At 52.1% G+C, this 13,721-nt stretch overlaps 1 protein-coding gene across 1 annotated transcript; it reads left to right on the top strand.

Moving 5' to 3' along the window:
- The first annotated feature begins 524 nt into the window (after window positions 1–524).
- LOC138357625 (uncharacterized) lies at window positions 525–12,185 on the top strand. The gene is made up of 2 exons (XM_069314621.1): window positions 525–674; window positions 11,352–12,185. The coding sequence occupies exons 1-2, from the start codon at window positions 525–527 to the stop codon at window positions 12,183–12,185; spliced, it is 984 nt and encodes a 327-aa protein (XP_069170722.1).
- The last annotated feature ends 1,536 nt before the right edge of the window (window positions 12,186–13,721 follow it).

The raw sequence follows: 13,721 nt of genomic DNA, 5'->3' as shown, positions 1-13,721 counted from the left end.
GGGCTATAGTTGCAGGATTAGGGGGCTATAGTTGCAGGATTAGGGGGCTATAGTTGCAGGATTAAGGGGCTATAGTTGCAGGATTAGGGGGCTATAGTTGCAGGATATGGGGCTATAGTTGCAGGATTAGGGGGCTATAGTTGCAGGATAAGGGGCTATAGTTGCAGGATTAGGGGGCTATAGTTGCAGGATATGGGGCTATAGTTGCAGGATTAGGGGGCTATAGTTGCAGGATATGGGGCTATAGTTGCAGGATTAGGGGGCTATAGTTGCAGGATTAGGGGGCTATAGTTGCAGTATAAGGGGCTGTAGTCCCTTCGTGAGCGAGCCAGATGAAATAAATGCGCTACTAAAGGACCTCTGGGATTTGATTAGACATCTGAAGTTTCTAGAACACACACTTGCCAGCGTCAACAAAACCTGAGAGTATTAGCAGGAGTGATATACCACGATTGAACAAACCAGTTAAACATAGCCAGACCAATACAGCCAACCCTCAATATGTCCCCACAGGCAAACCGATAATGCGGGAACTGAATAATCTTTGGGAATGGTTCGAGGTGAAGTCTCGCTCCCAACCTGCCAGCATCTCCAGAGACCGCCTCTACTGCCGTGGAGGAATGGGAAAGTCGCAGCGAGATATCTCAAGTCGGAGTTCGCATCCCATAAACTGGGTCCGAGGGAGCTACGTTCAGGAGGGAGATCTAAGCGGTTAAAAATGGTTGAATTCCAGTCCGGTGCTCCCATGTACCCTCCTCTGTTAATGCTGCCCTCATGTACCCTCCTCTGTTAATGCTGCCCTCATGTACCCTCCTCTGTTAATGCTGCCCTCATGTACCCTCCTCTCTTCATCCTGCTCCCATGTACCCTCCTCTGTTAATGCTGCTCCCATGTACCCTCCTCTGTTAATGCTGCTCCCATGTACCCTCCTCTGTTAATGCTGCTCCCATGTACCCTCCACTGTTAATGCTGCTCCCATGTACCCTCCTCTCTTCATGCTGCTCCCATGTACCCTCCTCTCTTCATGCTGCTCCCATGTACCCTCCTCTGTTAATGCTGCTCCCATGTACCCTCCTCTGTTAATGCTGCTCCCATGTACCCACCTCTGTTAATGCTGCTCCCATGTACCCTCCTCTGTTAATGCTGCTCCCATGTACCTCCTCCTCTGTTAATGCTGCTCCCATGTACCCTCCTCTGTTAATGCTGCTCCCATGTACCCACCTCTGTTAATGCTGCTCCCATGTACCCACCTCTCATAATGCTGCTCCCATGTACCCACCTCTCATAATGCTGCTCCCATGTACCCACCTCTGTTAATGCTGCTCCCATGTACTCACGTCTCATAATGCTGCTCCCATGTATCCACCTCTCATAATGCTGCTCCCATGTACCCACCTCTCATAATGCTGCTCCCATGTACCCACCTCTCATAATGCTGCTCCCATGTACCCACCTCTCATAATGCTGCTCCCATGTACCCACCAATCATAATGCTGCTCCCATGTACCCACCTCTCATAATGCTGCTCCCATGTACCCACCTCTCATAATGCTGCTCCCATGTACCCACCTCTCATAATGCTGCTCCCATGTACCCACCTCTCATAATGCTGCTCCCATGTACCCACCTCTCATAATGCTGCTCCCATTAACTAAACATAATTGCCAATAGACCCATAAAACCTAACCTAACATTCAAGGCCTAATTTATATATTCAAGAAAGTATTATTTTTGGATATATATGGAACAGTAAAGTTGATGAATTGCCTAATGATGAGAAACCTCATAATCATTAGTAAATTGCTCATTAATCCAGCCCTCTGAATCCGTTCATCGTTAATCCGATTAATCCGGATTGATGATTGAAAAGCATTTTACATCCAAATCGATATTTCTCGCACGTAAATAAATGACACATTTAGGATTTTCGGGCATTGTTAGGTCTAGGTTTGGTTTTTAGGTTAGGTTAGGTTAGGTTAGGTTAGGTTAGTTTCAGCACGAGGCTTTACACTTTACAAAAGTGCTATGAGTGGCCAATAACAAGGAATACTGTCACAGAGAGGTGTATAAACCACCCAAATTAAGCCACCCAAAAGGTGGCATGGGCATGAATAGCCCATAAATGGTGGCCCTTTTGAGCCATTTCCAATATCAATAGATGATACTGGAGATCTGTGGAGGGACCGCTGCTCGGTATGTAAACAATAATATACTCGATGGTTAGCCATTCAGCTACCCAACCACTTGGGCTGGACGGTAGAGCGACGGTCTTGCTTCATGCAGGTCGGGGTTCAATTCCCCGACCGTCCATAAGTGGTTTGGCATCATTCCGTCCCTTCTCGTCTCATCCCAAATCCTAATCCTGACCCCTTCCCAGGGGAGGAGTGAGGATTAGGGGAGGCCTCCTACACATCCTTCACAGGTGTTCCTTCAACCCCTGTGAAGTGCCTCGTTCACTTGTTATACCTGAATCACCTCTCTAAATGACCCACAAACAAAAATAAATACCAACACCCTGAAAACACCTACCCTAACCTACCCTATCCAACCCTACTCTATCCTACCCTAACCTACACTACCCTACCCTAACCTACCCTAACCTATCCAACCCTACCCTAATCTAACCTAACCTACCCTACCCTACCCTAACCTACCCTATCCAACCCTACTCTATCCTACCCTAACCTACACTACCCTACCCTAACCTACCCTAACCTATCCAACCCTACCCTAATCTAACCTAACCTAACCTACACTACCCTACCCTATCCTATCCTACCCTACCCTATCCTACCCTACCCTACCCTACCCTAACCTACCCTACCCTACCCTAACCTACACTACCCTATCCTACCCTACCCTATCCTACCCTAAGCTACCCTACCCCTAACCTAGCCTACCCTACCCTACCCTAACCTACACTACCCTATCCTACCCTAACCTACCCTAACCTACCCTACCCTACCTTCCTTACCCTAACCTACACTACCCTCGCAAGGTAGAGCCGGTCGCCGAGCGAGGGAGCCGGTCGGCCGAGCGGACAGCACGCTGGGCTTGTGATCCTGTGGTCCTGGGTTCGATCCCAGGCGCCGGCGAGAAACAATGGGCAGAGTTTCTTTCACCCTATGCCCCTGTTACCTAGCAGTAAAATAGGTACCTGGGTGTTAGTCAGCTGTCACGGGCTGCTTCCTGGGGGTGGAGGCCTGGTCGAGGACCGGGCCGCGGGGACACTAAAGCCCCGAAATCATCTCAAGATAACCTCAAGAATCTCTAGATAACCCTACCCTAACCTACCCTACCCTACCCTAGACGTGACTGTACTCCAAACTGAATTATATCATAATATTAGTTTACTTAAGCCAGAAAATACACTCTTTAACTGGTGATTGAAAACGGCGTTTGGAATGTACCCTCTCCCCTCCCCCCTGCCGGGGGGGAGGGGGGAGGTGTCCACCACGTTGATGAGTATCCCCTGAGGGTGAGTAAGATGAGTATCCCCTGAGGATGAGTAAGATCATCATCAGTGAGGGGCGCATGTGGGGAAGAGTCTCTTTACTAGGAACTCTTCAGTAGAATGTACGATTTCATTCATTTTATATAGTTCAAAACAGGAATTTTCTCAAATGTTAATTAATATTATTGTATATTTAGCATATTGTGAATATATATAGGCATAGGTTAGGTGTTTAGGTTAGGTTAGGTGTGTAGGTTAGGTTAGGTTAGGTTAGGTTAGGTTAGGTTAGGTTAGGTTAGGTCAGGTGTTTAGGTTCTGTTGGCGATTATTTGCATTTGTAGTACGTGGGTGAAGCATTTACAGCGTTGTGGTTCGAACACAAGTCGTCAGTGAATCACTTGTTCCGGAAGTGTTCGAACGTCATCAGTTGTGAGTCGTGTGTAAACCGTTTTATCATTCATAAACAGCTGGGGGTTTGGCGGGTGGATGGAATGGTCTTAGACATTTGTTTACAAGGACGGGCTGTTGTAGTACGGGTGGGTGAAGCATTTACAGCCCATTCGAACACAAGTCGTCAGCGAGGCACTGTTCGAGAAATGTTCTCAGTTGTGAGTCGAGTCTAAAAAGAGTTTTTCACTCATAAACAGTGAGTGTGGCTGTGTTCAGGGAACACAGAGGTGGGTTTTGTTAAAAGGCCAGGCTAGTGGGCCCTGTAGCACAGAGCTTTGTCGAAAACCTGGCCCGCAACCACTGGACCAGCTCTGGTTTGAGGTAGTGTGTGGACCACTGGACCAGCTCTGGTTTGAGGTAGAGTGTGGACCACTGGACCAGCTGTGGTGTGAGGCAGAGTGTGGACCACTGGACCAGCTTTGGTGTGAGGGGGGAGTGTGGAGCACTGAACCAGCTCTGGTTTGAGGTAGAGTGTGGACCACTGGACCAGCTCTGGTGTGAGGTAGAGTGTGGACCACTGGACCAGCTCTGGTTTGAGGCAGAGTGTGGACCACTGGACCAGCTCTGGTGTGAGGCAGAGTGTGGACCACTGGACCAGCTCTGGTGTGAGGCAGAGTGTGGACCACTGGACCAGCTCTGGTGTGAGGCAGAGTGTGGACCACTGGACCAGCTCTGGTGTGAGGCAGAGTGTGGACCACTAGACCAGCTGTGGTGTGAGGCAGAGTATGGACCACTGGACCAGCTGTGGTGTGAGGCAGAGTGTGGACCACTGGACCAGCTCTGGTGTGAGGCAGAGTGTGGACCACTGGACCAGCTGTGGTGTGAGGTAGAGTGTGGACCACTGGACCAGCTCTGGTGTGAGGCAGAGTGTGGACCACTGGACCAGCTCTGGTGTGAGGCAGAGTGTGGACCACTGGACCACCTCTGGTGTGAGGCAGAGTATGGACCACTGGACCAGCTCTGGTGTGAGGCAGAGTGTGGACCACTGGACCAGCTCTGGTGTGAGGCAGAGTGTGGACCACTGGACCAGCTGTGGTGTGAGGTAGAGTATGGACCACTGGACCAGCTGTGGTGTGAGGCAGAGTGTGGACCACTGGACCAGCTCTGGTGTGAGGCAGAGTGTGGACCACTGGACCAGCTGTGGTGTGAGGCAGAGTATGGACCACTGGACCAGCTGTGGTGTGAGGCAGAGTATGGACCACTGGACCAGCTGTGGTGTGAGGCAGAGTATGGACCACTGGACCAGCTGTGGTGTGAGGCAGAGTATGGACCACTGGACCACCTCTGGTGTGAGGCAGAGTATGGACCACTGGACCACCTCTGGTGTGAGGTAGAGTGTGGACCACTGGACCAGCTGTGGTGTGAGGCAGAGTATGGACCACTGGACCAGCTGTGGTGTGAGGCAGAGTATGGACCACTGGACCAGCTCTGGTGTGAGGCAGAGTATGGACCACTGGACCAGCTGTGGTGTGAGGCAGAGTGTGGACCACTGGACCAGCTGTGGTGTGAGGTAGAGTATGGACCACTGGACCAGCTCTGGTGTGAGGCAGAGTATGGACCACTGGACCAGCTGTGGTGTGAGGCAGAGTATGGACCACTGGACCAGCTGTGGTGTGAGGCAGAGTATGGACCACTGGACCAGCTGTGGTGTGAGGCAGAGTATGGACCACTGGACCAGCTGTGGTGTGAGGCAGAGTATGGACCACTGGACCAGCTGTGGTGTGAGGCAGAGTATGGACCACTGGACCAGCTCTGGTGTGAGGCAGAGTATGGACCACTGGACCACCTCTGGTGTGAGGTAGAGTGTGGACCACTGGACCAGCTCTGGTGTGAGGCAGAGTATGGACCACTGGACCAGCTCTGGTGTGAGGCAGTGTGTGGACCACTGGACCAGCTCTGGTGTGAGGCAGAGTATGGACCACTGGACCAGCTCTGGTGTGAGGCAGAGTGTGGACCACTGGACCACCTCTGGTGTGAGGCAGAGTATGGACCACTGGACCACCTCTGGTGTGAGGCAGAGTATGGACCACTGGACCAGCTCTGGTGTGAGGCAGGGTGTGGACCACTGGACCAGCTCTGGTGTGAGGCAGAGTATGGACCACTGGACCACCTCATCCTACATTCAACTCCCTTCCTCCACAGATACCTCGCACAGGAAGTCATTCTTGACACAAAGACAGACTCTCCTCCGAGAGAGAGAGAGAGAGAGAGAGAGAGAGAGAGAGAGAGAGAGAGAGAGAGAGAGAGAGAGAGAGAGAGAGAGAGAGAGACAGAGAGAGAGAGACACAGACAGAGAGACAGACAGAGACTCACCCATGTCACCTCCAGGGCAAAATAATAAGCAAGCCAAGAAAAATAATTACGTGTAAATTGGCCGTAAATCAAGGCAACTACTTGGGGAGGGGGAAATTGAGGGAGGGGAGGGAGAGGGGAAGGTAGGAAAGGGGGGGGAGGGGAGGCTGGAAGTCCTATTGGACCTGTTTGGACGTCTGTAGGACTGTCATAAGCAGAGAGGCAGACATGTTATGGTTCAGATATAGACATAGGCTGAATGAGAGAGAGAGAGAGAGAGAGAGAGAGAGAGAGAGAGAGAGAGAGAGAGAGAGAGAGAAGGGGGAAGGGGTATGGGGTGCCCCCTACCCCTTCCTCCTCCTCCTCCAAGGCGCTCAGATAAGATATCACTGGCGCCTTAAGGCTGGTTATCTGCAGTTTACTCAGCCTCGTGAGTGTGTGAGGAGAGATGAGGATTAAGTGAATAAACAGGTGTTGAGGTGAGGGCGTGTGATAGCCAGATGATATCGTGATCCACCTGGTGATAGCACCACCTGGTGATAGCAGTACCTGGTGATAGCAGTACCTGGTGATAGCACCAGCTGGTGATAGCACCACCTGGTGCACCAGCTGGTGATAGCACCACCTGGTGATAGCCCCACCTGGTGATATCCCCACCTGGTGATAGCCCCACCTGGTGATATCCCCACCTGGTGATAGCCCCACCTGGTGATATCCCCACCTGGTGATAGCCCCACCTGGTGATAGCCCCACCTGGTGATAGCCCCACCTGGTGATATCCCCACCTGGTGATAGCCCCACCTGGTGATAGCCCCACCTGGTGATAGCCCCACCTGGTGATAGCCCCACCTGGTGATAACACCACCTAGTAATAGCCCCACCTGGTGATAGCACCACTTGGTGATAGCACCACCTGGTGATAGCCCCACCTGGTGATAGCCCCACCTGGTGATAGCACCACCTGGTGATTTGACTTGTGATATTCAACAATCCGGAGGCAGATTAAGTCATTTTATTCAGTAATGGATGACCAAATCTGGGGTAGATGAGGGTAATATGAAGCCATTCCCAGGAGGCCCTGCCTACCATCATGTGGGGGGGGGCGGGGGGTCGTTAGGGCGGGCGGGGGGGGGGGGGGTCGTGAGGGGGAACGGGGGGGGAAGGTAACTACCGGAATGTGTAGGAACCTCGTGACAGGGCGGCACCTGCAGGCCTCAAGCCCACACTTTGCGGGGCATAAATCAGGCGTAAAGTAGGGCATATGGCCAGGTGTGTAGGGGGGGAGAGGGGAGGGGAGGAGGGGGGGTTGTCGACGCCTCTGTCGACCCTACACCCCTCCCTCCCTCGCTCCCGACACACACACACACATACCTAGTCCATACCTTATCTTGAGGTTATCTTGAGATGATTTCGGGGCTTTAGTGTCCCCGCGGCCCGGTCCTCGACCAGGCCTCCACCCCCAGGAAGCAGCCCGTGACAGCTACCTAACTCCCAGGTACCTATTTACTGCTAGGTAACAGGGGCATTCAGGGTGAAAGAAACTTTGCCCATTTGTTTCTGCCTCGTGCGGGAAACGAACCCGCGCCACAGAATTACGAGTCCTGCGCGCTATCCACCAGGCTACGAGGCCCCTGTTAAACACAAGACAAAGCTAGAGAAGATTCAGCGGTATGCCACCAGGCTCGTCCCGGAACTGAGAGGAATGAGCTACGAGGAAAGGCTAAAGGAGCTGAACCTCACATCCCTGGAAAACAGAAGAGTAGGGGGAGACATGATAACCACCTACAAAATTCTCAGGGGAATTGACAGGGTGGACAAAGACAAACTCTTCAGCACGGGTGGGACACGAACAAGGGGACACAGGTGGAAACTTAGTACCCAGATGAGCCACAGAGACGTTAGAAAGAATTTTTTCAGTGTCAGAGTAGTTAACAAATGGAATGCACTAGGAAGTGATGTGGTGGAGGCTGACTCCATACACAGTTTCAAATGTATATATGATAGAGCCCAGTAGGCTCAGGAACCTGTACACCAGTTGATTGACAGTTGAGAGGCGGGACCAAAGAGCCAAAGCTCAACCCCCGCAAGCACAATTAGGTGAGTACAATTAGGTGAATTAGGTGAGTACACACACACACACACACACACACACACACACACACACACACACACACACACACACACACAAACCAATCACCCCCCCCACCCCATAAACACGCCAGCGCCAACACTACAATACACCAACAATCATACAGTCGCGATTGTCGCCTGCCCGGCTCACATAGCCACGACCTGTCGTTCCTTGCTCCTCCACCCCCCCCCCGGGTGTGTAGGGGTCGTGTACTGGTGACCTACAGGGGCTGGGTCGGGCAGTTACAGGACAACCTACAGGGCCTGAGTCGAGCAGTTACATGACAACCTACAGGGCCTGAGTCGAGCAGTTACAGGACAACCTACAGGGCCTGAGTCGAGCAGTTGCTGGACAACCTACAGGGCCTGAGTCGAGCAGTTACAGGACAACCTACAGGGCCTGAGTCGAGCAGTTACTGGACAACCTACAGGGCCTGAGTCGAGCAGTTACTGGACAACCTACAGGGCCTGAGTCGAGCAGTTACTGGACAACCTACAGGGCCTGAGTCGAGCAGTTACTGGACAACCTACAGGGCCTGAGTCGAGCAGTTGCTGGACCACCTACAGGGGCTGAGTCGAGCAGTTACAGGACAACCTACAGGGGCTGAGTCGAGCAGTTACAGGACAACCTACAGGGCCTGAGTCGAGCAGTTACTGGACAACCTACAGGGCCTGAGTCGAGCAGTTAGAGGACAACCTACAGGGCCTGAGTCGAGCAGTTACAGGACAACCTACAGGGCCTGGGTCGAGCAGTTACAGGACAACCTACAGGGCCTGGGTCGAGCAGTTACAGGACAACCTACAGCGCCTGGGTCGAACAGTTACTGGACAACCTACAGGGCCTGAGTCGAGCAGTTACTGGACAACCTACAGGTTCTGGGTCGAGCAGTTACAGGACAACCTACAGGGCCTGGGTCAAGCAGTTACTGGACAACCTACAGGGCCTGAGTCGAGCAGTTACAGGACAACCTACAGGGGCTGGGTCGAGCAGTTACAGGGCCACCTACAGGGGCTGGGTCGAGCAGTTACAGGACAACCTACAGGGCCTGAGTCGAGCAGTTACTGGACAACCTACAGGGCCTGAGTCGAGCAGTTACAGGACAACCTACAGGGCCTGGGTCGAGCAGTTACAGGACAACCTACAGGGCCTGGGTCGAGCAGTTACAGGACAACCTACAGGGCCTGGGTCGAGCAGTTACAGGACAACCTACAGGGCCTGAGTCGAGCAGTTACTGGACAACCTACAGGGCCTGAGTCGAGCAGTTACAGGACAACCTACAGCGCCTGGGTCGAACAGTTACTGGACAACCTACAGGGCCTGAGTCGAGCAGTTACTGGACAACCTACAGGTTCTGGGTCGAGCAGTTACAGGACAACCTACAGGGCCTGGGTCAAGCAGTTACTGGACAACCTACAGGGCCTGAGTCGAGCAGTTACAGGACAACCTACAGGGGCTGGGTCGAGCAGTTACAGGGCCACCTACAGGGGCTGGGTCGAGCAGTTACAGGACAACCTACAGGGCCTGAGTCGAGCAGTTACTGGACAACCTACAGGGCCTGAGTCGAGCAGTTACAGGACAACCTACAGGGCCTGAGTCGAGCAGTTACTGGACAACCTACAGGGCCTGGGTCGAGCAGTTACAGGACAACCTACAGGGTCTGGGTCAAGCAAGCCTCATCTCAGCAGGCAGGTCTGGCCCTATTGGGGACATGGGCATCTGGCCAGCTTCCTCAGATCAATTACTCGCTCACTTGCAAGATCTGCGGCTCGTACGACCATCTTGGTGGCGTAGTCTGCATTAACTAACAGGTTATGAGTCGCAAGGCGCTACGAGGTCGTAAGGTCGTCCTTGTAGAGCTTCTGGACCTCGTAAATGACATCAAATAAACGCTGTTTGTAAATAACTGTAAAATAATTATTGATTTGAGTCATTAATCATGTGTGGTCAGTAAGGAACATACGCCCCTTGTTCATTCTGCCCTGTTAGGCTGTCGGGTGTGACGGCTGAGTGGACAGCGCTCGGGATTCGTAGTCCTGAGGTTCCGGGACCGATCCCCGGCGGAGGCGGAAACAAATGGGCAGAGTTTCTTTCACCCTGATGCCCCCCTGTTCACCTAGCAGTAAATAGGTACCTGGGAGTTAGACAGCTGCTATGGGCTGCTTCCTGGGGGTGTGTAACAAAAATGAGGCCTGGTTGAGGACCGGGCCGCGGGGACGCTAAGCCCCGAAATCATCTCAAGATAACCTCAAGATAACCTCAAGATAGTGTCTTATTATTATTTTTTATTATAAATATAGAATATTACACAGCCCGTTTTTGTCTCAAGGAAATACGGTCAGTCGAGCGTTAGCCCACTCAGCCACGAGAGGCCTATCATCCTGGAATTCTAATTGTAGTCTCTGAGAGGCTCCAGAGGGCCGAATCCGTGCCCAAGCTGAGGCTCATGACCCACAGACACGAAGAGTAGGCAATAACGAGGCAGAAACAGTTGGGCAGGTTCTTTCACCTGATGGCTCTGTTCACTTGGCAGAAAATAGGTATGTGGGAGTTAGTCAGATGTTGTAGTCTGCATCCTGGAGATATATGTGTGTTTGGGGGGGGGGGGATAATATGTAGTATATATAGGATATTTTAGGGAGCCGGTCGGCCGAGCGGACAGCACGCTGGACTTATGATCCTGTGGTCCCGGGTACGATCCCGGGCGCCGGCGAGAAACAATGGGCAGAGTTTCTTTCACCCTATACCCCTGTTACCTAGCAGTAAAATAGGTACCTGGGTGTTAGTCAGCTGTCACGGGCTGCTTCCTGGGAGTGGAGGCCTGGTCGAGGACCGGGCCGCGAGGACACTAAAGCCCCGAAATCATCTCAAGATAACCTCAAGAGATAACCATAGGTAGATATTTAGGACATAGATAATATTGGACATAGAGAAAATCGGTCGGAATCCAGTACAATATAAAACCGAAGGTATGTAAGACTGGGGCCCAGGAGCTTGACCATGCAAGCACAGTCAAATCTTTGACAGCTGCAGCTGTCATCTACAGCAGCTGTCATCCACAGCAGCTGTCATGAACAGCAGCTGTCACCCACAGCAGCTGTCATCCACAGCAGCTGTCATCCACACCAGCTGTCATCCACAGCAGCTGTCATGAACAGCAGCTGTCATCCACAGCAGCTGTCATCCACAACAGCTGTCATCCACAGCAACTGTCATCCACAGCAGCTGTCATCCACAACAGCTGTCATCCACAGCAGCTGTCACCCACAGCAACTGTCATCCACAGCAGCTGTCATCCACAGCAACTGTCATCCACAGCAACTGTCACCCACAGCAGCTGTCACCCACAGCAGCTGTCACCCACAGCAACTGTCATCCACAGCAGCTGTCATCCACAGCAGCTGTCACCCACAGCAGCTGTCACCCACAGCAACTGTCATCCACAGCAACTGTCACCCACAGCAACTGTCATCCACAGCAACTGTCATCCACAGCAACTGTCATCCACAGCAGCTGTCATCCACAACAGCTGTCATCCACAGCAACTGTCATCCACAGCAGCTGTCATCCACAGCAGCTGTCACCCACAGCAACTTCATCCACAGCAGCTGTCATCCACAGCAACTGTCATCCACAGCAGCTGTCATCTACAGCAGCTGTTATCCACAGCAGGTGTCATCCACAGCAACTGTCATCCACAGCAACTGTCATCCACAGCAGCTGTCACCCACAGCAGCTGTCATCCACAGCAGCTGTCATCTACAGCAGCTGTCACCCACAGCAGCTGTCATCCACAACAGCTGTCATCCACAGCAGCTGTCATCCACAGCAGCTGTCATCCACAGCAGCTGTCACCCATAGCAGCTGTCATCCACAGCAGCTGTCATCCACAGCTTCCATACATTCCCAACTATAATTTTTGCTTTTTATTCCCAACTTTATATCAACTTAACGAATATATAAACCATAAATAATCAAAAAAAGAAACAGAAAGAAAATAGAAAACGGAAACATAAACAAAGCCAGCCCCTGTTTCCTCTCGGCTCGGCCCGTCATCTTCACCTTCTACGAAGATAAACTTTGCACTTCGCGTCCGAATTGGCGGTCACTTGGTGTGGTCCCGCAACCAGCACTCGCCCTCACCGCCGCTCGGTCCCCGTGCGGGTATCCACCAGCAGAATACCCGCAGCAAATAGGGAAAAGCGTGTGGGGGCAGTGTTTGCGTCCGGCCCGTGAAGGTTTGGCGCCATCTGCCTGGTGGGAAGACATCAAAGAGGGCGCCTCGCTGCCCCGCGGGTCAGGTGTCGCGTGGACGTGGTGGGTCGGCCGGCGCTGCCCTGCCCCTCCTCCTAGCTGCCCTGCCCTGCCCTGCCCCTCCTAGATGTCTTCCCTATACTCCCAGCACCAGCCCTCCTCCCACGCCAACCCCCCCCCTCCCATCCCAACACTAGCCTCACCCATCCCTCATTTCGACAGCGAAAAGCCCCTCCCATCCAAACAGAATTCCTCCCACCTCACACAATCCATTCCAGCCAAACATCACTTCTCCCTCTCCCCCCACACATACGTCCCACCCCAAACCCACACAAATCCCCCCGACATCAAACCTATCCCCTCCCACCCCTCCCATCAATCCACTTCTCTCCCACTATCTTCTCAGTGTTTCAACTCCAATTCTAAATTCATCTCATTAGGCTTCATTCAGTTGTAATACTTGTTAAAGAACGATCTTAAGCCAGGATTTATTATCATTTACACAACACTTACGAAAGCACTACATCTTTTCTCAATTATGACGCCTTTGTTTACATCAAGTAAACACTTCCTTAACCCCTCAGTAATAGGTGGGTGTTTATAACAATAATTACCTTAGACCGTGATGTTTCCAATACATAATCTGCATAATATTAAACAAACCTGGCTTGAGAAAGATGCACAGGTTTCGTAAATAGTTGCATAAAGAGTTAATGAATCCGGGCGTAGTTAATACTGTTACCTAGCAGTAAATTAGGTACCTGGGTGTTAGTCAGCTGTCACGGGCTGCTTCCTGGGGTGGAGGCCTGGTCGAGGACCGGGCCGCGGGGACACTAAAGCCCCGAAATCATCTCAAGATAACCTCAAGATAACCCAATCTTGTTCCTGAAAAGGATAAAGGTGTTGTAGAAAAGTTTATAATCTCCTCTATTCTCACTTTAACTTAAATGACTATCACCAGTTTGCTGCTTCTTGTGTTAAAATGTTATCAGTCATTATAAGTTATCATTCGAGGGATCATTCTGAACCTTTTTTTTTTTTTTGCAAGGATATTCCTGCGCGGGCCCTAAGCCTCTGGCTGGCCCACTGGGCGGGCCCTAAGCCTCTGGCTGGCCCACTGGGCGGGCCCTAAGCCTCTGGCTG

Source organism: Procambarus clarkii, chromosome 79 (genome assembly GCF_040958095.1).
Source record: "Procambarus clarkii isolate CNS0578487 chromosome 79, FALCON_Pclarkii_2.0, whole genome shotgun sequence".
In the NCBI taxonomy this organism is placed as follows: domain Eukaryota; kingdom Metazoa; phylum Arthropoda; class Malacostraca; order Decapoda; family Cambaridae; genus Procambarus; species Procambarus clarkii.
Note: the sequence above shows the minus strand (reverse complement) of the source record. Positions and strands in the feature narration are given on the sequence as shown.